At 37.3% G+C, this 25398-nt stretch overlaps 1 protein-coding gene across 9 annotated transcripts in view; it reads left to right on the top strand.

Annotated features, from left to right (window-relative positions):
- CDC42BPA (CDC42 binding protein kinase alpha) overlaps window positions 1–25398 on the top strand; it is a 172044-nt gene that overhangs the window by 64240 nt on the left and 82406 nt on the right. For all 9 annotated transcript variants that reach the window (XM_087717867.1, XM_087717866.1, XM_087717865.1 and 6 more), the window contains exons 6-11: window positions 12997–13090; window positions 15182–15382; window positions 16280–16528; window positions 17079–17158; window positions 19855–20021; window positions 23026–23148. In XM_087717867.1, coding sequence (XP_087573993.1) covers window positions 12997–13090; window positions 15182–15382; window positions 16280–16528; window positions 17079–17158; window positions 19855–20021; window positions 23026–23148 — 914 coding nt within the window. The remainder of the gene's footprint in view (window positions 1–12996; window positions 13091–15181; window positions 15383–16279; window positions 16529–17078; window positions 17159–19854; window positions 20022–23025; window positions 23149–25398) is intronic.

The following is a 25398-nucleotide window of genomic DNA, read 5'->3' as shown; positions in this document are numbered from 1 at the left end:
ATAACTAGAGGTAATATGATAGCAGTCTTCCAGTACTTGAGAGGCTCTCACTGAGAAGAGGGGGTCAACTTATTTTCCAAAGCACATGGGGGCAGGGTGAGAAGTAATGGTTGGAAGATCATTAAAGAGAGATCTAACCTAGAGCTAAGGAGAAATTTCCTGACAATGGGACAACTTGGATGTGCTCCGTCACTAGAGTTTTTCAAGAAGAGACTGGACAGCCATTTATCCAGAATGGTATATAGAATCTCTTGCCATAGGCAGGGGGTTGGACTAGAAGACCTCAATGGTCCTTTTCAACTCTATTATTCCGTTTTGTACCGCCTTCTCCCACCAACTCCAGCCAACATCATTGCTGTCTAGTAAGAGCTCCACATCAAACCCAACCAGAGGTATTGTGTCTATCAGCAACAAATACCCCTAGTGTGCCCCTCCCCAGCACTCTCAAACTTGGCACTCCAATCGTTAATGGTAAGCCATTCCAAGACAAACTCTAGCCTACATCTGTCTCCTTAATTGTTCCCATTGGATCTACTCTTATTTCCAACAAAGCAGGCTGAACAATGGGAAGCCCCCTTCCATCTCTACTGGATTCTCTACCCAGACAGACACCCACAAACATGCAAACTGAAGTCTGTATTTGTACTTGATGATTAAGAAAATGGTTTTTACTGTTCCCCTGTAGAAAGGGAAAACCAGAAAAAGCAAAAAATAATAGATGAATTGGTTTGTTAACTATGCCTGTAAATTCTGACTGAAAGGATACAAAAGATGATAATGAACAAAATTTAATGATAATGAGAAAAATCTAAGTGCAATATAGATTTCATTTTATTTGTTCATTTGTTTATAAAATCTGTAAGGCTGTTCAACTCAAACATGATAAAAGAAAAGTGTATCCATGTAATAGTAAACAGTAAAAATTATGAAATGGTGACCAAGTATATAAGAACAATTTTCATTCAAGTGAAACATTCTATGGTTCTGGCTGCCAACCCACAACCATAGTGTACTCCCAGAGTGGCCACTGCCGGAAGACTCGGCAGCCGAACTCAGGGGTTTGGAAGCCGCAGAAAAAGCCACGCTGGGATGGCGGCAGTGGTGGTGCTGCCCTGGCCCTGCAGGGAGAGCTGGGCCAGGGCATGGCGAGACTGGGAGGCGTGTGAGCGGGCAACAGAAGAGCCGCTCACACAACCCCCCTCCACAACCGTGCAGAGTGCTATTCACTGACCTAGAGGTATTCCGAAGGTGCCAAGCCATGGGAGGGAACAGGTGCTCATGTGGCTTGGCACCTTTGGAATATCTCTAGGTCAGTGAATGGTGCTGTGCCTGGCTGGAAAGGGGGTTTGCCAGGCAGTTGCTCATGAGCATGGTCACTGGCATAATAGACATAGGTAGGTGGGTGGGTGGGTGGGTGGATGGATGATTTTTGGAAGTATTTTTAATGAATGCATTATAAGCTTTGAAGTAAAGGAATCCCTTAATCAAGAGTCATTTTTCAATTTGGCATCAGCTCTTAAAGTCAGAAGCTGACATTTTCTGCAACATTAATCAGACCATATTTGGAAAGTTTGTTAGAAGGAAAAGAGATAGCAGTTCTATTTTTCAGGCCGTATTTCTCCTTTTTCTTGATATTTTTCTGCAGTATATTTTGTATATATTTTTAGATGCAGTGCTATATAATTAAAAAAAACATGTCAGAAAAGGAGGTGAAACCAAATTTGTCATTTATAGAAAATAAAGAGTGTTTTTTTAAAGCTTATTTGTTCTCATGTGCCTCAACACCAATTGCTTTCTCTATTTCCAGTAATTTTTCTTATTTTTATCTTCAGTATCCATTGGATAGTGTTAAAATTATTTATTTCAGTATTTCAAATTGTCAATTCTGGTCAATATAGGAATTGTAATCACCATATGGACTAGGCCAATATTCTTAAGAAAAAGCTTATAATCGGCCATATTTTATATTCAATAATTTTTATTTCAAGTTATAAATCTGCAAAACATAGCATGTGTAATTCATGGAAACCTTGATTGGTGGATAAACATAATTCTAATTAAGTTCAATCAGAGTAAATTTAGGTATAGAAAGTGTTTTCGGTTATGGTGGAAATTAGCACACCAAAATAAGGAACATGTAGCAGAATAGAATGTTCAGTTGTAGAACTTTATAAGATGCCACGTGAAATTATATAATGGAAATAGACTTGTTGTAATCTATTAAAATTGATCAGCCTCTGTATGGAATTGACATATTTTGTTTTACATTTCAGTGTACATTTCTCCTCTGTATAAGAACTGTGTTAAAAAAATAATTAACTTGACCTTCAAAATCCTTCAGAAAATGAATTTACAATCATATATTTAATGCTAGGACTGGTTTTGAATTGCCCAAACTAGTAAAGTGTTATCCTCTGGCTATGTCTGGTTTTCCCTAATCATTTTGCTTGGTGAGATTTTTGGGCAAAAAGAATATACAAATGTTAGCATCTTTTGATTTGCTTTGAGTTTGGTTAGGACAAAACCACTAAAGTAGGTTGGCTATTAAAATGAAACATAATTATGGGTCTGTAATTCAAATATATGATTATAGGTAGTTTGTAACAGGGAGTGTCAGAAGTACTTCAGAAGCAAAGTTACTTGAAGAATTGCACTAACAGTTCAAACTAGAAGAAAAATTCTGACCAAGAAAATGATGGAGTTGTCGTTAAAATATATGACTAGCAAACCTGAAGAGATTCAGTTTGTGGTCTGTACTCAGCCGTAGAAGTTTACTGATAAAACAAAACAGACAACAATACAAAAGCCAATCTTTTTTTTTAATCATTAATCACAAAACAGTTATTTAAAAAAAAAGAATCACATTTCATTTTCCAAATATCCCCTTTTTTTATAAAATAATACAAATTTTAATAACAATACTAAAAAATAATACAAACTAAAAAAAGAAAAATAGAAGAAAAATAATCCCCTCATTGTGATAATTTTATTATCTTTTCAGCTCATAATTAACAGATATAAAACTCTTAATCTCATAAATCAACTCTTAACTGTAGACAAATCCAGTAACTTCTCCAAGTATCTGCAAAAAGGCCAAACAGCTCTAAAATAATAACATGAATTAACAAAAGTAAAACTCAATATTTAGTATTGAGATATTCTATATCTCAATATTCTATATCCACATTTGGATATTATTTATACATAAAGTGGCATAAAGTATAAACTGCAGGCTGAAATTTAATTCAGGCTGTCATATTAATTCACCAAATATAAATGCAGACTATACAGTACCGAAATTGACTAGAATAAAACAAGGTAAAAAATTATATAGCAATGCATATACAATTTTAAATTTAACTCTTTTGTCCATAAAAATTAATATAGCAAGGCATTATACAATTTGAATAATACAATTAAATGATAATTTAGAAAATAATTTTAAAATCCATCAAAAAGTATAGAATTATTAGAATTATAGAATTTTGAGCTGTGGTAGTGCAGTGGTTAGAATGCAGTACTGCAGGCTATTTCTGCTGACCTCTGACTGCCTGCAATTTGGCAGTTCGAATCTCACTGGACTCAAGGTTGACTCAGCCTTCCATTGGTCGGTAAAATGAGGACCTAGATTGTTGGGGGCAATAGGCTGACTGTGTAAACCGCTTAGAAAGGGCTGTAAAACACTGTGAAACGGTACGTAAGTGCTATTGCTGTTATAAAACTAAAATCATGGGGAAAAACTGTCATTAATATTAGTATTACACCTAGAGAAAATGCAGTGTATAAGCAGGGGTGGGTTTCAAAAATTGTTCGAACCTACTCTGTGGGCGTGGCCTCCTTTGTGGGAGTGGCTTGCTACCCATGTGACCGGATGGGAGTGGCTTGCCGCCCATGTGACCAGATGGGAGTGGCCTGCCAGGCTGCCACCCATGTGACCTGGTGGGAGTGGCCAAGATGATGTTATTACTAGATATTACTAATTACTAGATATTAATATTACTAGATCATTATTAATGCATAGATAACTGCGGGACATTACACACCCACCCACACACACACACAAACGATGACAGTGCCAGTGCCACCAAAAAATAAGAATCACCCCCCAAAAGACTGCCAATGAAACCAGTTTTTTTTTCCTAAGCCTAAGGACAGGAAAGACAAAGTCACTGGAATAAAAACCATTAAGGCAATGTGGAAAATTATAAAGGACAGGCGCTCACAGAACCATCAACTACCTCAGAATTACCTAAACAACAAGGGTGAAACACACTAAATCTGGCAAAACTGCCTTGCAAGAAACCTGGCCTGCCCATAGAAAAGCAGCCACTTTGAGACACATAAACTTGGTCTGAACACTTAAAAGCAACATATTGCATCACAAAGAAAACATTTGCAAAAAGGAATAACATTTCTTGTAGTAAATATATTTTATAAACAATTAAAAAATAAAATTCCCCCCAAAATAATTGAAAAAACATATTCTATAAATAAAAGAAATCCTTAAAAACCATTGTTAAGTATTACACCAGCAATCTTTTACACTGTAACAATTTTAAGTTATTGTACCAGCCATACTGTAACCATTAGTTCAATCCATCAGGAATAATTTACACTGTAACGATTTCAAACTATTCCACACACAATAACTTAAAATGAAACCATTAATAATATTCCACACACAATAAATTACAATAAAACTATTATAAAACATTCTATGCACAATACATTTCAAAGTATTGAGTATAGAATTATTTTAAATGGTTTATTTTAATTTATTTTGGATAGAATCTTTTTTAAAATAGTCTAAGACAATTTTAAAAAAGATTCTATCCAAAATAAATTAAAGTAAACCATTTAAAAATATTCTACACTCAATACTTTTAAGTAAAACTATTATAAAAAATTAAATAAAATATTATTTTAAAATACATTAAAAAAATAAAAGAAAAAAAACCCGGGTCACTTACCACAGGCAGAATCCGCAGCACTCGATGCGATGGATGGAAGCAACAGGAAGCAGGAACAGGTATGACACTGGACCCTCAGACAAGGCTACGGTCACTAAGCAGGTCACCTGGCAGGCTTAGCCAACCAGGCGAGGCTGGAGAGGGGGGGCAGGGGGCATCCCTTGTGAAAGGTAGGATGCCTTCGCCACCAGGCCGCAACTTTCACAAGGGAACACCTGGATGCATTCCCTTGCAAAAGCTAGGCCGCCGCCCCCCTGGCTTTGGCCACGTAGTACACGCAAGCCCACGGCTTTTGCGAGGGAAGGCCTGGAGGCCTTCCCTCACGAAAGCTAGGCTGCCACCCCCCCACCTTCAGCCGCTACCGCCGCCGACGCTACCGCCGCCCCCACCCGCCTTCGCCCACGTAGTGCACGCGAGCCCGTGGCTTTCGCAAGGGAAAGCCTGGAGGCCTTCCCTCGCGAAAGCTAGGCCCCTGCCCCCCCCACTTCAGCTGCTGCTGCCGCCACTGCCACCACCGCTACCACCGCTGCCGCTACCCCTGCCACCGCTACCCCCGCCGCTGCTACAGCTGCCGCTGCCACTACCGCCACCCCCCACCCACCTTCGGCCACGTAGTACACGCGAGCCTGTGGCTTTTGTGAGGGAAGGCCTTGGAGGCCTTCCCTCATGAAAGCTAGGCTGCCACCCCCCACCTTCCCCCGCTACCACCGCTACCGCCGTCCCCCATCCAGCTTCGGCTGCATAGTGCAAGCGAGCCCGCGGCTTTCGTGAGGGAGGGCCTGGAGGCCTTACCTCACGAAAGCTGGGCCGCCGCCACCCACCCGAAGCCTCCCAAGTCCCGCCGCTGGGGCTTTGTTGCTTACCTGAGGGGGAAGCAGCAAGCAAAGGCCGAAGGGAATTTTCAAATGGAGGTGAAGCGCGAAAAAAGCTTCGCTTCGCCTCCAGCCCGCTCACTGATTGGCTGGACTCCAGCCAACCAGTGAGCGGCAGGCTGGGCTTAGTGCGGACGGGCGTGGGAGCGAGGGAGCAAGCTGCAGATGGGCGGGGGAATGAGCGAGTTAGCTGCGACGCGCCGGCAAAAGGGTGCTTTGCAGCGACAGGGGCCAGGACCGGTACCGGCGTTCCCGGAAGTAATTAACTTGCGAACCAGGAGGAACCCACTCCCGTGTATAAGGAAGAATGTAATTATTGTTTAAAAAATAGTCAAATTATAATTAGTTTTTGTGTATGTTGTTAATCTGGAAACTATTAATGAAAATAAAACAAAAGTAAGAATCAATTGACAGAAAAGGTATAATAAATTATTATAAGTAATGATCAAATAGACAGCTGCATCTGAAATATTTCCAAACAGAGAATATCTAGGAAGTGTTTGAAGACAAGTAATGACATATTGTGCAAACTATGAAACTGTATTTGACAGTTTGAAATTGAAATTATTTGTACTTATTGTAATGAAAAATATAGCAATAACAGTAGACTTATATACCGCTTCATAGGCCTTTCAGGCCTCTCTAAGCGGTTTACAGAGTCAGCATATTGCCCCCAACAACAATCCGGGTCCTCATTTTACCCACCTCGGAAGGATGGAAGGCTGAGTCAACCCTGAGCCGGTGAGATTTGAACCGCTGAACTGCTGATCTAGCAGTCAGCCTGCAGTGCTGCATTTAACCACTGCGCCACCTTGGCAATTACTTCATATATTTTTATTTTTCTTATTTTTTTATTTTTTTTATTTTTATTTCTGGTTTTTTTTGCACTTTCTATCCCCTTGTTTTTTTCATTCTTTTATATTATTTTAGTTTGTATTAGTCTTTTTTATTTATAACTGTTTAATAAAACAAAATCATTAATTTCATTCCCTTATTTATTTTCAGTCATCATATTTGGTTTACATATAAATACAGAAAATATTCCTGGTGCTAGATTCCTGGTTTCCTATGGAATTCTAACTGTGTTGAAGGCATTTTTCTTTAAGCATTCACCTGTTTATCTTAGGTTTAATTTTATTATTTGATTTGGACCTTCATCTTTTCTCTTTATTTCTGCACTATAAATTATTACAGTAACAGTTATTTCCACTTCACAGCCACATATCTCTTTCACAGGGGCTGATGTACATAAGCTAAACTTCCCTTTTGCTGGGATATTGGGAGGATGAATTAAAAGAAAAAACCAAGTCAATTCCTTCTTAAAGAACGTTCTTGTTTACTTGATCATTGTCCTTTTCATGTTATTGTAGAAGAGCAGAAATAGGCTAACTATCTAGGCTCCAAAGATAATATTTCTTTGTGAGTTTGATAGATCTAGCTTCTTTAAAGAAAGTCATGATCACATTGTTATGAATAAATCAATTTGATTTCACTTGAGGCAAAGAAGAATGTTGCATAAGACAGACACCACAGCACAGAAGGCCCAGAATAGTAAAGTATTTAGTTGAAAGGGAATACACAAATAAAGGAATATAGATATAATAATTGTGTGAATAAGTTTTGATATATTATACTACTAATATAAGAAAACATTCATAACTCAGGTTGAAATGAGGGGTCCTTGGTGCTCTCTAAGATTGGTTTTTTTGTTGTAGACATTTCAAAATTAGTAGCATCATCAGTACTGGTAGGGAATGGGGTTTGTTCTCAGTTTATATTCTAGTGGCTTGCCCTATCAGTGTGGGTAGAAGTGGTCTTAGTAGTTCTTTGGTTGGACTGTTTATTGTTAGCTTTTTCCCTCATTGGGGTATTATTTACTACTTGATTGGTGGTCTGATGTTAATCTTGGTATTAATCTCTGGTGTTGATTGTGGTGGAGAGGGTTTTTTTGACTGGGTCTGCTCGGTCTTTAAGTTTAGGTTAAGTCTTTAAGTTTACGTAAAATGTTTTGGAGGGCTTTAAGTGGTTTTTGTGCTATACTCATGCCATGTGATTCTAATAGTCTGTTGGTGGTTTCTGAAATGTTTATATATAAACATATACTATGGCTCTTTATGTCTGAGAGCCGAGGTGGCGCAGTGGTTAAATGCAGCACTGCAGGCTACTTCAGCTGACTGCAGTTCTGCAGTTCGGCTGTTCAAATCTCACCGGCTCAGGGTTGACTCAGCCTTCCATCCTTCCAAGGTGGGTAAAATGAGGACCCGGATTGTTGGGGACAATATGCTGACTCTGTAAACCGCTTAGAGAGGGCTGAAAGCTCTATGAAGCGGTATATAAGTTTAACCTGCTATTGCTATTGCTATTGTTTAACTCTGTTCACTATTCCACAAGATTGAGAGAAATCTTCCACCAAATGGGTGGTTCCATTCGTTCCTGTTTCTTTTTTTTCTCCCTCTCTTTGAGCTGTTTTTTAAAAAAATCCTATGGGGCTTCTTTCCATTGATCTCTCGGCTTGCTTTCCCTCAACTTGTGGCTACTTGGTATCCTACTGATTTCTTCTTGCCATTGGGAAAAACTACCAAATGACTAAAAAGATGAAGGCACGGGCACTTTGCATTGACACAACCTGTGAAATATTTTAAAATTAACATGTCTGCAGATAATTGAGGTAAAGTTTATTTCCACCTATCTATTGGAATATGGAGCATAGTTCTATTCATACTTATTCAAAAGTTGCCTTGATTTCAGTATTACTTATTCTCATGTAACTATGTGTGGAATTAGACTTCAGGTCAGTTTATTCATGTCCTTCAAATTCATATTCTACATGCATTCTGCATTCCTCATTCAATCCATGTATAAATGGTTGACCGCCATCATAAATAATACTTATTAACAGAAAAGATTTGCCAGTTGTGCCAAAATAGAATAGTGGCAGAGGTATTTAGCCTATATTTAGTAAGACGTAAAAGAGATGAAAAGATAAATATATAATACTGAAGTTACATTATCAGTATCATATCAACAATTTATATCAATCATTAGTATCAACAATTTGTATCATAGCAGCTAAACATATTTTGTACTCCTCTCTAGTTTCTCCTTTCAGGATGCATTTGACAGATGGTATTCCCAGATGAATGTAGCATTTTTAGCAAAATTACTTTTTCTACTTATTTATTGACCAACAACTTCTTGTTCAACACAAGTTCAGAAGCTTCTGTGTGCCTTAATTAATAGATTGTACCTAATCTTTAGACCATGGTGAAGACTTATGATATTGATATTAGCAAACATTTCACTTATATTTTGGTAGTTAAATATTCATTCAAACCATCGCTATGTTATCAACTAAATTTCATAAAATATGATTATCTCTGTTCGTTTCCCCTCTCTGTCTTTCTTGCTCTAATTTTTACTTTTAAGGCTATAGCCACATCAGTAATAAATGCTTATATTGTTAATGTGATATAATATGCAAAATTATAAAATAAATTTTATTTTTCAGTTTTCTAGAAACAAAGTAGCTAGTTTAGAACCCTTGTTTAATGTTATAAAAAGCCTTCATTCCTGGCCCATAAATAAGGCTTAGCTATCTTTTACACTAAGGAGATACAGATAGTTCTCATTAGTAGCTGTTTAGTGACTTTTCAAAGTTATAGTGGTGATGAAAAAGTAATGTTTATGATCATTCCTTGTATTTATGACCTTTACAGGTCTGTAAAGCAAAGGAAAGCTGAAGTAAGATCATAAGCATAGTAGCAGTTTCATTTAGTGACCACTTCCACTTAATGACCAAGTTGCTGGTCCCAATTGTAGTCTCCCAAAAAAGAGCTTCCTGTATAGATAGTTATCAACTTACAAAAGTTCATTTAGTGACCAAAGTTACAACAGCACTTAAAAAAGTGACCTATGATCATTTTTCACACTTTTGACCATTGCAGCATCGCCATGGTTATGTGATTTACATTCGGATGCTTGATAACTGACTCACGTTTATGACTGTTGCAGAGTTCCAAAGTCATGAGATCCCATTTTGAGACCTTCTGACATGCAATGTCAGAGGGGAAACTTAACAACCACATTACTAACCTAACAACTGCAGTGATTCATTTAACAAATGTGGTGGGAAAAGTAATAAAATGGAGCAAAACTCACTTAATAAATTTCTCACTTAACAACATAAATTGTGATCGTAAGTTGAGGACTATTTGTACTTTGCAAAAGTCAGTCTTGTTTAGCAACAATAATAAATTGCCTTCAATATATCATCAGTCACAGACAACTGTACTTCACATTATTAACATGGCCTAAATTAAACTTGGAAGCAGCAGGATAAAAATCAGCAACAGGGAACAATACTCAGAGTACTCGTTTCTGAGGTGGAAAAAAATTCAAGAGTTGTGTTCCACGTTGTGCTCATGGAAGATAGGAGGGTATTATAGCAGCCCAGAGCATAGGTTTAATGCTAATAGGTAGGGTGGGGATATTTTTTTCTAAGGTTGAGGTTGGATGTGATCATTTATTTAGTTCTGTACGTAGGTCTTTTCATTTGGTTATTATATTTGTTTCCAAAGTAAAAGATGTGTCATTACCCAGATACGATAGGCTATAGTTCTCTTTATCTGTGCTCAGGTCAATGGAAAATTAAACAATAACTGAAGGGTTTTATGCTGCATCCTCTCCCTGTAATCTATGTTATTGATAAGGAGTCAAAGTGAACAAATTAATGTCGAATATGACTCATAATGTGTAATGCCATCATATTAGTACTTATTTTATAAGTCCTAATAACCCCTAGATTTGGATTTCTAGTTGGATGTTGCTTCCTCTGCTAATAAAGGTATCCAGGAAAGGTACTGTGAAACAGCATTTAGAAGCTATAACACCTCTATATTTACAACAAAAATTATGAATCCAATATGTAGGCAACACTTTATCATCAATAACACCAACAACAACTAGAGAAGACACATTAAATAATCAACAACATCTTTGAAGGAATAAAATAGCAATAGCAATAGCAGTAGACTTATATACCGCTTCATAGGCCTTTCAGGCCTCTCTAAGCGGTTTACAGAGAGTCAGCATATTGCCCCCAACAATCTGGGTCCTCATTTTACCCACCTCGGAAGGATGGAAGGCTGAGTCAACCCTGAGCCAGTGAGATTTGAACCGCTGACCTGCTGATCTAGCAGTAGCCTGCAGTGCTGCTTTTAACCACTGCGCCAATATACAAGGGAAGAAGAAAACAATGTACAACAATTATATTTGAATGCATTTACACTTATCTATCATACTCAGTGTATCTAAATTTTGAAGCATTATAGTAGTTTTATGTTTATTTTTGTGCCATACTTCAATTAATATTTTTTTTTAAATTTACAATGCAATATTAAGTTATTTTTAGAAAGTACTTTATAAAATCTTAGAAGACATTTATGATCTCCTCACTGAGACAGGGCATGTATCTTGTAATATTATTTTTGATGCAGCACTTACATGCCTTACTTAAAAGTACAAATATTTCAGTTCACTACTATTATATCATTAATATGTAAATGTACCGTATTTTCACGACCATAAGGCGCACTGAAAATCCTAAAATTTGATCAAAAACCGGCAGTGCGCCTTATAATCCGGTGCGCCTTATATATGAAAAAAGTTGAAAATTTACCATTAACTGATACTGCGCCTGTAATCCAGCACATCTGGAGGGCACTGAGCAGGGAGCAGATGCCCTGAAAAGGCATTTAGAGGCGGGGGAGGGAGGGTTTAGGTTAAAGAAGGGAAATGGGAAGGAAACCAAGGCTTTAGCCCCAAGTCAGCGGCTGGTCAATCCACGAGGGTACATTCCTGGCAGAGGGAGCTTTGAATTAAGTTCGCTGAGGATGGTGGGCTACTTCCGATGTTTAAAACGCCCAGCCTCAAACTTGACCAGGCGACCACTACCCCCACCCCACCCCTCTCTCTCGTTCAAGAGTTCTCACCTGTGCCCTCTGGCAACCTATCTTGCCCTACCTGGTGAACAGGACGACGCTGTGCTCCAGGGGGCTGTTGCTCACTTTCTGCCAGCTCTCCCAGATCAGCTTCTGATACGCGCTGGAAAGTCCGTCATGCTCCATTTTTCTGCCAGAGCGAAGTGCCAAAGGGGAGCAGAAGCGCCGTTTCGGGAGAAAGCTCCGCTCCCCGCTCAAAGGCTTGGGCTGCCCCCGGAGGAACAGGTGGCCCGGATCCGGATCCCCGAGCAAATAATAAATCCACATGCGGGGCTCGACGGAGCTTTGAAAGCCGCTTTCTCGCCCGGAGCTTCCCTTCACATCTCTGGAACGGCTTGGCTCCTTTCTTCTTCTTTTTTTAGGGCGCCCCTCCGTTGGGAGGAGGAGGAGGAAAGGCTCCAACTCTGCCCAGAGAAGGAGCCCGAGCGCTCTGGGGAAACGTGGCAAGCCAGCACTTCAAAGTCATGTTTCGCTGAATGGCGGGTGAGTTCTAAACTGCCGGCATGACTTTGAAAGGACTGGATTGCCTTCCGTGCGGGCCGACGTGGAAGGCAAGCGGCAAGCCAGCCCTTCAAAGTCATGCCGGCACTTTAGCGTGCCCCTCGGCCGCCATTCAGCGAAAGATGTTTCCGATACGGAGGATGTTTCCGATCTCCGATACGGAGGACAAAGAGTTCGAAGGTTTCATGGAAGATGAATAGAGCCGACTATAAAATAAAGCTGTTTAAAAGTTTAATAAAAGTGACTGATTTTTCTCTGTATTTTTTTAGTGTTTTAATTCTTTTTAGGCTGCGTTTAAAGGCTATGCGGATCCGTGAAAAATGTTTGCAAATTGAGCATCTGCCAGTAAACCCACGCGGATGAATGTTGCAAAAAAAAACGTGCGCCTTATATATGAAAAAAGGTTGAAAATTTAACGTTAACTGATACTGCGCCTTATAATCCGGTGCGCCTTATGGTCGTGAAAATACGGTATACAGATTTTAATTGATGCACATTAATTGATAGAAATATGTGATTCAGGTTTCATCAAATCATGATTAATTTGCAATATGCATTTTAATTTCAGGTGTCGCCAAAGTGTTTGAAATGCAAAATATCTTATTAGACTGATGACACTTAACATGGAATGACCCAAATGAATTTTGTTCACAGGGATATCAAACCAGACAATATCCTGATGGATGTGAATGGACATATTCGGTTAGCGGATTTTGGTTCTTGTCTGAAGCTGATGGAAGATGGAACGGTAAATTAGATTTTTTTTAAAAGAAATAAATAGTTAAAATGTAGCTTCAGACATCTTTAATATTTGATCCTTGTTAACCAATTCAGTTTTGAGATTATATTTGATATAAAGAAATGTTGTTGTTTGCTAAATTATTCTTTTTGAGCAATTGTGTTACAGCTGTAATAGAAACCCATTTTAATTCTTCTGGTTAGATATACTATAAGATTCATTTACTTTGCACTCCTTTTATGTTCTTTCACCAAATATCTTACTTTGCCATCATTGTCCATAAATATTTAATAATTCCCATTATCCTGTGAATCTTTCATTTTTTATAGAATTTATATAGTCCTATATCGTAATGCCTACCATATGTTTTGTTCTGTCACTGATCTATTTCACCATAGAATTTGGGTACTGAGTGCATAATTTAGATGCTTTTATTGTAGAATATGCTCCTTTCTATGGATTTTGTGTCCTTAAGCAACAAAGTTGGGTAGTGAAAAATACCTGCAGTCAGTTTTACTTTTTTTTTGTCAATTAATAGAACGTTTTTATTATTAAAGAATTTTATTTAGTAATAATGAACAAATATTCAGATATATCAAAGCATGTTTTTTGAATATTTCAGCATTTTAAAATATAAAAAGTTTCTAGTTCTACTTACTCCCTCCTACTGACTCAAACCTGTAATTTTTCTTGCAGTATGCCTCATGTAATGGTCTTCTCTGTGATTTGTGTTGTTTCACTATATTTGAATGTTATCTGTATATTCTCTCCTGCTCCCAATCTTTGAATATAGTTTTTTTAAAATATCAGAAACATGTGAAAAAATATCAGAAATCCTGTTTGCGTTCTAAAAATTCAGCTACTTAGTGTCTGCCAAATCTGTGATAAAATCCAGAGCCTACTTCTGCTTGTTTGCAGCAATCTGTGTGTTCTAATATTTCCTAGCCATAACTCAAAATTAGGTTAAATATTTGGTTCCATATCACTTGCTATTATTATTACTTTTTGTTTACATGGTTCACCGACAAAAGGGCGAATGACAAAACCGCGCCCGACTAAACCGCGGTGACAAAACCGCGTGTTCTAAAGCGCTCCGACGAAGGGGTGCTAAATCGTGCCAACAACAGTGCGGCGATAGAAGCGCGCTGTAAAACTAAACATAACCCTAAAGCTAAACCTAACCCTAGACGTAACGCTACGCCTAACCCTAAACCTAACGCTAAACCTAACCCTAAACCTAACCCTAAATCTAACCCTAACCCTAACCCTTACCTTAACTTAAATCGCCCTTCTGCCGACGCGCTGTTGTAAATCGCCCTTCTGTCGACGCGCTGTTGTCGGTACGTTGATGACGTCGCAGTTTTAGCAACACGGTTTAGTCGGGCGCAGTTTTGTCATTCACCCTTTTGTCGGGTCACGTGTTTACATCATTCCCAAGTAGCCAGTGGTGGGTTCCTGATCCCAGTGCAACACGGACCGGTGTCCTCCACATGAGTATGCACAGCACGCAGGCACACGTGTGCCGTGCACGCATGCATCCTTACCTCTTCCGACGCCTTCGCAAGCCTCCACAACGCTCCAGCTGCTCAGTAGAGCGTCACGCAGGCACCGTGCACTCCATGCGCCGAAGAGCTCAAATACAGATAAGGAGCTCGGGCAGACAGGTGGGCCCTCTGGAGCACTATACCGCAACGGTACCCGGTGTTCCGGGCAGGCACTGGTACACCCATACCGGGGTGTACTGCCTGCAACCCACCACTGCAAGTAGCAAAGTATTGTATATTTTTGAAAAAAGTGAAAATGTGCAAAGTTTGTTAATACAATCTTTCAGTATTTGATACAATCTGAAAGAAATAAAAGATTGTACATTGATGTGGAATTTTTCTTCACTGCAAGTTCAGGAATAAGATAACAGCTATAGATAATAAATGCCAGATTGCTAGTAGGATTTTTAATCTATCATGGTGGAAAACATTCTTCTTTAATTCCATCTACTCATACCTACCACTACTTTAAATATAAATGGATCTGTTCCGGTACATATAGAAATAGAAGTAGTATTATGAGTAATGTTTTACTGTGAAATAATAATCCCTACAGGTTCAGTCTTCAGTGGCAGTTGGAACACCAGATTATATATCTCCAGAAATTCTGCAAGCCATGGAAGATGGGAAAGGAAAATATGGTCCCGAATGTGATTGGTGGTCCCTTGGAGTTTGCATGTATGAAATGCTTTATGGAGAAACACCTTTTTATGCTGAATCTCTGGTGGAGACATATGGAAAGATAATGAACCACAAAGTGAGTAAGCTATCCTTGTCTGTAGGAATGAATGACAGCATCCAAGGAATCTAGAATTGTTTTGCTTAGTGATATAAGTTTCCATGTGTCCAAAAGAATGACAAAATTAGGAAAAGATCATTAATGCAAACAAATGTTGTTGTGAGGTTGAATTTCACTTTCGGAACTCTGTTGTTGAGTGCAGTCTCCAAAATTGCAAACAAATAGAAATGTTTCATTTCATGTGACAAAAGAATAAACAACATTCTCAGTATTCATATTAATTGTACTGAGTTAATTTAATAAGCACTATTTTATCCTTTCTCTGCCAACCAAAAGATAAATATGACCACTGACCAGAAACAAGGATGTCTGCTTGTTAAAAGAAGTTCAATCATTGTTTCAACTAGACTGAATCTGTCAATTTTGGTTTTTCTTAGTTTGTTTCCGCCTTGACAATTATTTTACAAGAATAGTATGATCTCAAATTTTTACATATCTTCCTGCAAATTTCATTTAATGTACCTCTTATTTTTTATGGTGCAATTCCTAGTATGCGTATTATTTTTCAAGACAGGTACTATATCTCTGATATAAAATATTCTGTGCATACTTTCCCAAAACATATATTTTATGGATTACTAAGGGTATAACAAAATTCTAAAAACTCTAGGTTTCAACATACAAGTGTTGAAAATTTCTTACCAATTTGTGCTTATACTTCTGAATAAATTCTTCCTTGGAGAAAGTGGTAATTCACATTATGTGGCAATATATTTGTACTTGATAAATTTAAATATAAATGTACCCATACAGAACCTATGGGATTTTGCTTCTTGGGTTGGTGTAGTTAGTTTATGTTTTTTTGTAAAGTAGTTAGCATTAGTTTATTAATTAGTATTCTTTTTTTCTTTTAAGGAAAGATTTCAGTTTCCTGCCCAAATGACAGACGTGTCTGAAAATGCCAAGGACCTAATTCGAAGGCTTATCTGCAGCAGAGAACATAGACTTGGGCAGAATGGAATAGAAGACTTTAAAAGCCACCCATTTTTTTCAGGGATTGACTGGGATAACATTCAGAACTGTGAAGCACCTTATATTCCTGAAGTCAGCAGTCCAACAGATACTTCAAATTTTGATGTAGATGATGACTGTTTAAAAAATTCTGTAAGTAATAAGAGGAGAGTGTCTTTTAATATGTTACATTGATATTTGTGTATTTATGTATAAAATTTCTATCTTACTTTTTACTAATACCCCAATCATTATTTAAAAGAAGCAGCAAAAGAAATTTGTAACAAACAAACAAATAAGTAAATTAAAATTACTGATTTACACTACTATCAAAATGTATGTCCATTGGGTCACTGAACAATTACAAGTTTTCATTAATTTCTAAAATAAGCAAAAATGGCAATCAGACAGTCCAAAAAAGAGGTTTCTCCCCCTCCCCTGGTTTTTCTTGTTTTCTCAGCTTTTTGTTCTGTACTTTTGGTGATGTAAACATTGCTGGAAATAAGAAACATTGAACCAGAATTACTTTTACATTACCATAAAATGACCAAGAAAGCCAGCGGTAATGTTTCTGTGATGGTCTTTTCAAATCTGCTACTTTTTCTGAACCAGAATACCCATTGTGCTAATTTTACCTGAAATTAATACAAATGGATTAACGTTTTCTAAATTAATAAACTCTTCTTGTTCCTTTAAACTTCAGGAGACAATGCCGCCGCCAACACATACTGCATTTTCTGGCCATCACCTGCCATTTATAGGATTCACATATACAAGTAGCTGGTGAGTGACCTGTTTGTTTATACTAAATCATAATAGAATAGCTCAATTATTTTGTGATTTAAAAATAAAATAGAATTAAATGGAAGTATTTGTAGTACGGTTGTAGTACAAAATTCATACGTTGAATGGCACATTGTTTCCATCTTCATAGTAATAAAGAAAGCGCAGACTGTATAATAAAACCACACCAGACAAAATCCCTAATGTTAGTCCAATATATTTGTTATACCCAGTTATAGCCAATATATAGTTCTTGTTGGTGTTTCCTCTACCTAAAATAATAATAAGAAATGCAGAGGAGTCACTGTAGATTTTACTCCACTAGTCATTGCCAACTGAGGGGCAGTGCTCATCTCCGTTTCAAGGCTATTGAGCCAGCACTGCCTGAAGACATTTCCACGGCCATGTGGCCAGCATGATATCATAGATCGCTGTTACCTTCCTTCCAAAGTGGTACCAATTTATCTACTTTCATTTGTATGTTTTCAAACTGCTAGGTTGACAGGACATGGGGCAAGGACAGGAACTCATCCCTCCATGTGGCGCTCAGGTCTCGAACCTGGGCTGCTGGCTTTCCAGCTTATAAGCCCAGTATCTGAGCCACCATGCCGATCCACCTAAAATAATAGGTGAATGCAAAATATTAAAAGGCCAAAATTGCAAGGGATTTTTTTAATGGCTAGAGATAAACATAATAGTTGTTTTGCAGTAGCACTGCAGAATACTTATTCAATATGCAATTGGATATTGAAAGGGCTTCTGATTGATAGAATCCAGGACTTACACAATTGGGCAAGTTTATATCATAGATCATTTCCATACCTGCTTTATCTCAGTATATACAATGCTGCTTAAAAGTTTTTTGAATTTATAAAATGTCTGCATAAATATGATGTAAAACACAATCTGTTCTCCATACTAGCCCTAAAACTATATAAAGAAAGCCCAATTAACCAAATGAGTCAAAATCTTAATTGGTTTATTGAATGTGTAGCAAAATTTATAAACATCTAGGATTATCAGTTCATTTGAAGGAAAAAATAGTCAGGTATTTCAATCAATGGAAATCTAGTAATCAGGTGTGAGTGCAGAAGTCCTGCTTTATTTAAAGAATTGAATTCTGAATATTCACTGTCAAAGTCTGATCTTCATAACACAGGCATGTGGAAGTGTGTCATGATTTGAAAAAAAGGAGATTTCTACAGATCTTCGAAAAGCAAGTGTTGACATTCATCAGGCTGGAAAAGATTATAAAACTATGGTATTTCCAAAGAATTTGGAGTTCTCCAGTCCACTGTCAGCAGATTTTGTACAACTGAAGGCAGTTCAACACCATTGTAACCATCCCTAAGAGTAGTCGACCAACCAAGATCACACTAAAAGCAAGGCCTATACCATATTTTTCGGAGTATAAGACCCAACTCCCCCCCCCCAAAAAAGAGGGTGAAAATCTGAATACATCCTGCCCCCTTTGCAAAAATTGATGTGCAGAGGGTTTGGGAGGTTTGCAAAGTGTTCCTGGGGGCTGGAGAGGGGAAAAAAAGAGCAAAAAACAGGTCAGTTTTGCTTGTTCCTGTCCCCCAGCCCCTAGGAGCACTCTACAAGCCTCCCAAACCCTCTGCATGCCCCCCCCTTTTTTTTTTGCAAGAAATGGGCCATTTTTATGAAAAATGGGCCATTTTTTGCTCATTTTTGCCCCCACAAGCACGCTAAAAGCCTCTCAAAGCTCTGCACATCCTTTGTTTTTTGCCAAAAAATTAGATGTGCAAAGGTTTTGGGAGGCCTGCAGAGAGCAAAAACTTTTTTTTCCATTTATTTCTTCAAAATCATGGTGCGTCTTATAGTCCGAAAAATACCTGAATGATGTCTAAGGAACTAAAGGCCTTAGGAACTAAAGAAATGAAATGGCCAAATCCAAATCCTGACCTTAATCCTGTAGAAATATTGTTGAAGGACCTGAGGTAGGCAGTTCATGAGAGGAAACATATTAACATTCCTGGGTTGAAATTTTTCTGCACGGAAGAATGGGTTAAAATTCCTCCAGGCTGATGTGCAGAACTGAGCATCCTTTGAATCATTTCCCACAATAAATCAATGAATAAGTACAATATGTTTGACTCATTTGTTTAATTTGGTTCTGTTTATCTAGTTTTAGGATTTGTATGCAGAACAGTTTGTGTTTTAGGTCAGATTTTTGCAGAAATATTGAAAACACATAAGGCTTCACAAAACTTTTAGCATCACTGCAGAATTGGAGATATTTTAAGAGTATGTATTAGTATCTGAGTAATTTTTAGTTATTTTTTTCTACTGATTGTTATTTCATTGCTGGAATTGGGAGAGATGGCAAAACTATTCTTGTTCCTCCTTACGACTATTGCCATTTAAAATTGACTCTGGATATTTGGAAGATCATTACAAGTCAATTTGGAGGGTAATAAGAGGGAAGAGAGACAATCCTTTTGAATGGATTTCATTAGAATATCCAAGTGGATTTCTACTTGAGTTATGTTGGATTTCAATTTCAATTTATGATGGCCTTATGAATACATTTGCAAAAAAAAAAGTACAATAAAGAGACCTAACAGCTTCTAGTTTTCTGTTGGAATGCATATATGAACTTTTAATTATCCTAATATGAAAGTCATAAAGATCAGTCTGTTAAAATGTTGTAAACCTGATAACTATCTTTTCAGTGTCCTTTCGGATCGTAGTACTCTAAGATTTGCAGCTGGGCAACGTGTAATGGAACTTGATGCCAATGTTCAAAGAACGCTAGAAGATACCTTGGCTACAGAAGCATATGAGAGACGAATAAGACGTTTAGAGCAAGAAAAGCTGGAACTTAGCAGAAAACTTCAAGGTATTCCTATATAAAGTATACATGATTTATCTATTTAAGTCCATTTTGGATTCCATAATTTATGTGGTAGAAAGACTTATTTTACTACATTTTCAGTAGAAACAGTATTTGAGAACATTCCGCATATAACTGGACATTAATTTACTGTGGTATAGTCAGTGTCACAGCTTAGTAATAATTTGGATGAAAAGAATATATTTTACAAGTAGAAATTACAAGAAATTATTAATATTTTGATATTGCAAAGACGGACATAGAGCCGAAGTATTGTTAAGACATTTGCAGAAAGAAAAGAAGTAAAGTAAGAGTGACAATGTATTGAGCAAAATTAAAACGAAGTCAAACCCAGTCCATGGCTTACAACTTTAGAATATGTGGAAAATTGTTGTTGCAAAACAATTGACCTCTAGGGCTTTATTGGAGTGTTTTTCTGGAGGATCAGAGAACACAGTATGGAAGAGCTTGAAGAAACATACAAATGGGAGCATTTTAATGTTGAAATGCAAGATTTAAAAATAATTCAGAAACAAAAACCAAGTGAGACAATTAAAACAGAAAACTGCTGAGTAATGATGGTTAGACTAAATATGAAATTGAGGACATAAAATAGTTTAAGAAGTGAAATTGATAGAGGGTGGGATTTCTATGCAAGGTAACAAAAATGTGCATAAGGAGTTTTACATAAGGTGACCAGATTTTCAGATTGGTAAAGAGTGACACCTTTGACCGGGGGGGAGGGGGGGTGTTGATTAAAAATTTTATATGGAGCAACAAAAATTTTCATACAATGCAAAAATAGTATTGTAATATTTTTTTTATTTCAACATAACTACAATTTACAAATATAAATTGTAACTGTTGCCAAACATCAAAATTTTGATCACGTGACCATGGGGATGCTGCAACGGTCGCTAAGTGTGAAAATGGTTGCTAAGTGTGCAAAATGGTCATCAGTCACTTTTTTCAATGCCATTGTAACTTTGGTCACTAAACCCATTATATCACCTTTCTTGCCACAGTTCTTAAGTGAATAACTGCAGCTGGCATTTTGTATTTTGGATAGAATCTTTTTTTAAATAGTCTAAGACAATTTAAAAAAAGAATCCACACAGAATAAATTGAAGTAAAACATTTCAAACTATTCCACACAGAATAAATGAAGTAAAACTATTTTTAAAAATTCTATGCACAATATATTTCAAAGTATTGTGCATAGAATTTTTAAAAATAGTTTCACTTCAATTTATTTTGGATAGAATCTTTTTTTAAATAGTCTAAGACAATTTAAAAAAAGAATCCACACAGAATAAAACTATTTTAAAAAATCCTACGTACAATAAATAAAATATTATTTTAAAATACATTAAAAAAATAAAAGAAAAAAACCTAGCTCACTTACCAGCAGGCAGGCTGGTAAGTAAATCCAGAATGATGTAGATGTTAATACAAAGAACTGAGCAAATTAAAATGGTGAAATTAGTCCCAGGGAAATATTTTTCAAAGAAAAATGAGGAGCCACCATTTTTCCCCACATGAGCTGACCTCCAACCTCCGTGCCCCTCCCATCCAGGAAATCCAGGAAGGAACAGTTGCTACTTCTCTAGCCAAAGTATTTCCTGGAGCTCTATGGTACTGGGTCATTTTTTCTTATAAAAGGAGGTAAAAGGGCGGGGGGGGGTCCGTTTTCTTGCTTTAACATTTTAATATCTTCAATGAAAGTACTGAGACAGAGAGAGAGGTTAGACAGAGTGTCTTTTGTCTTGCCCCGGTTAGGATTTCTTAAGCAAATCCATTGGGCTTTCAACATGAAGCCAGAAAATCGGGACTTTTTAAAAACGCCCTGGGACACGGGACAAATTGTTAGAAATCGTGACTGTCCCGCCAAAATTGGGACGTCTGGTCACCTTAGTTTTACATTGTAGGTTACACAAAAAGTTAAAATGTTGGATTGAACAAAACCTGTAGTCTACATTTCATTCCCCATTATGGAGAGATTTGTATTGAATACTTGCTTAGCCTAGTTTATGATTTGTAGAAAAAATCTAGCTTACACGACTTCCCTGAAGTTCTGTTCATTTATTCCCTTAATGGAATTTGATCTTTTTTTAGATACTTAAGAATGTAACAAAATAATATTTTAGTTTCCATTGCTTTCCAAAGGGATACAATATAGGAGGCTTCAACGTTTTCTGTTTCCCCTTCTCTTGCCAGCAAATCACTCTTTTAAGATTGATTTAAAGCATTTGGTTTTCTATGTTGAAATAGCAATAGCAGTTAGGCTTATGCTTTACAGTGCTTTTCAGCCCTCTCTAAGCAGTTTACAGAGTCAACATATTTCTCCCAACAATTTGGGTTCTCATTTTCTATCTCAAAAGTATGGAAGGCTGAATCAACCTTGAGTCTAGTGAAATTTGAACTGCCACATTGCAGTCAGCCGGCAGTTAGCTGAAGTAGCCTGCAGTACTGCACTCTAACCACTGCACCACCATGGCTCAGTGCCATGGTGGTAAATGCTAGTAAGCAGTGAATTTTCCCTCTATGATTGGCAAATAGTGGTATCCATTCAGGAAGATTTGCCTCCACCATCATCAGTGAGCACTATGTGGCTGCAGTTAGTTGTTTTTCTACAATTTATCTACCTGTTGGACAGTAGTTACAGAAAAGCAACTACGCTTAGCACAAATGCCATCACTTGGTAAATTAGCTAATGTACTGTTTTTAAAAAATAGGATCAGTGTAATAGTAAAAGATTTATTTTCTTACTGTTCTTGATCGCTAGAAGAAAGTGAAGGTCAGTTCCTTATAGAAGTTCAAAGGTTTGGCATGACAGAAAGTTTTATAGAATCTTTATAAGATTCTATAAAATCTATCAGGTCCAAAAATTGTCAGGCCACAGATACTTGGGCACCATATTACCCAAGTGAATACCATATATTGAAATGCCAAAATGTATGGATTGAAAATTTTGAATACAGTTTCTTATATCTTACTTGCTTTTTTAAAGAGTCCACACAAACAATCCAGGCCCTACATTATTCAACCGTAGATGGTCCATTAACAGCAAGCAAAGATTTAGAAATTAAAAGCCTGAAGGATGAAATTGAAACATTGAGAAAACAAGTAACTGGTAAGTACCAATATTTAATATTGGAAAAAAATTCTAGTTTTCTGCTCAAACATGCAACAATTTCCTTCACAAATGTTTCAACTTTACATTTATAATCCAATGTATAATGTCAACAGACAAACCTTACTTATCGACTGCTTCTAGGCTGCATAAAGAGAGGGATAGAATCAAGATCACATGAAGTGTTAATACCACTTTATAATGCCTTGGTAAGGCCACACTTGGAATACTGCATCCAGTTTTGGTCACCACGATGTAAAATAGATGTGGAGACTCTAGAAAGAGTGCAGAGAAGAGCAACTAAGATGATTAGGGGACTGTAGGCTAAAACATATGAAAAATGGTTGCAGGAACTGGGTATGTCTAGTTTAATGAAAAGAAGGACTAGGGGAGACAAGATAGCAGTGTTCCAATATCTCAGGAGTTGCCACAAAGAAGAGGGAGTCAAACTATTCTCCAAGGCACCTGAGGGTAGAACAAGAAGCAATGGGTGGAAACTAAACAAAGAGAAGCAACTTAGAACTGAGGAGAAATTTCCTGACAGTTAGAACAATTAATCAGTGGAACAGTTTGTCTCCAGAAAATGTGAATGCCCCACAATGGAAGTCTTTAAGAAGATGTTGGATAGCCATTTGTCTGAAATGGTATAGGGTTTCCTGCCTAGGCAGGGGGTTGGACTAGAAGACCTCCAAGGTCCCTTCCAACTCTGCTATTGTATTGTATTGTGTACCAAGTTTGGTTGAAATTGCTTGAGGTATTCCAGAGTTAATGCTGGAACACACACACACACACACACACACACACACACACACACACACACACACACACAGCCATTTATAGAGAGAGAGAGAGAGAGAGAGAGATTTGGCCATTAAATTAGTCAACTTCATATTTTTCTACATTAGTGGTTGGAGCATAAACGCTGATAACTGAAGGCTGTCCTGCAATTGATTTTGTCAACTGACTGCATTTACCTAAATATATTGTACCTAAATACTGTCTTTGCTATATAGCCTTTCTAATAATGAAAGCAACACTATCCTTTTTGGTTTTTTGTGTCCTGGGTAGTAAGCAGTATGATCTTCTGACTGAAAATATCCAGTTTTCGTTCTTTTCAATTCAGTGATGCGTAAGATATCAATGTGTAGCCAGTTCGTTTAATCTGTCACGATATTAAGCTTTTCCAGTTCATCTTTCACATTCCATGTTCCCACTGTATTTCAGTTTTGGCAACTGCAGATTTTCTTTCCCTGCATAGCAGTAGCCAAAACGTTTTAACTTAGTTGTATCATAAAGCCCATTGTTGCTCAAAAAAACCCCTTTGATTATATTCCTCAGTAGCATGTTAAGAGCTTCTCAGCATAAGAGGCCCATCATCAGCACTACATTGCAAGTCATTTGATCTTGTCTCTCAATGTGATTTGCTTGCTAAAATACAAGAGTGATTTACCATTACCTTTCTCCCACACACTATGAAATGATGCTTTTGCCATTTTTGCCAGAGTCTCTTTTTTATATATTATTTTTTTAATTTTTCATTTTCATAACATATAACCACATGTGTACTATTACATAGTCAACATGTTTACATCATTTCATCTTGCCATCAACTTCCAAAAACAATTATTGGCTCTTCTGCTCTCCATACATCATATTTGTACCTTATCCATTACTTTCTTCTCCCTCTCTCCTCCACGTCCCTACCTCCTTTCTTCCCTCTGTCGCCCTTCTCTTCTCTACTTTCCCTTCATCTCTCCTTCTCCTCTCTCCCCTTTCTACTCCTTCTTTCTCTTCTCCTCTTCCTCCCCCTTGCCCTCTCTCCTATCCCTCTCTTCTTTCCTTACCTCTCCCCTCTACTTCACACTCTTCATCTCATTCACTTGGTGTATTTCAGCTTCTGAGCGAGCTCCATTTTATGTTGATGGTATTTATAATTCCTTTTCAATATACATATTTAATTTTAACATATATCTTCCTCCTTTTTTAAAAAAAAGAGAAAAAAAGTATACATATATAGTCATTTTGCTTTTAACCCCCACTCCCTCCAACCTTATTTTGACCGAGATGTAGATCTGGTTACAATTCCCAGCTATTTTCATCATTATATTTATATAATTATGCATCCTTACACGCCCCCAATTTGTGATTCTGTCTTTAAATCTCACTAGTTTCCTATTGTAAGTATATTTCATGTTCCCTCTCCATTTTTCCATATTTTGGTTTAGGTTACCCTTAATTATCTATAAATGG

Source organism: Thamnophis sirtalis, unplaced genomic scaffold (assembly GCF_051295495.1).
Source record: "Thamnophis sirtalis isolate CommonGarterSnake01/CBP01778 unplaced genomic scaffold, rThaSir2_p1.2 scaffold_6, whole genome shotgun sequence".
NCBI lineage: Eukaryota > Metazoa > Chordata > Lepidosauria > Squamata > Natricidae > Thamnophis > Thamnophis sirtalis.
The sequence above is the reverse complement of the archived record's forward strand: the minus strand, read 5'-3'. Positions and strand labels throughout refer to the sequence as shown.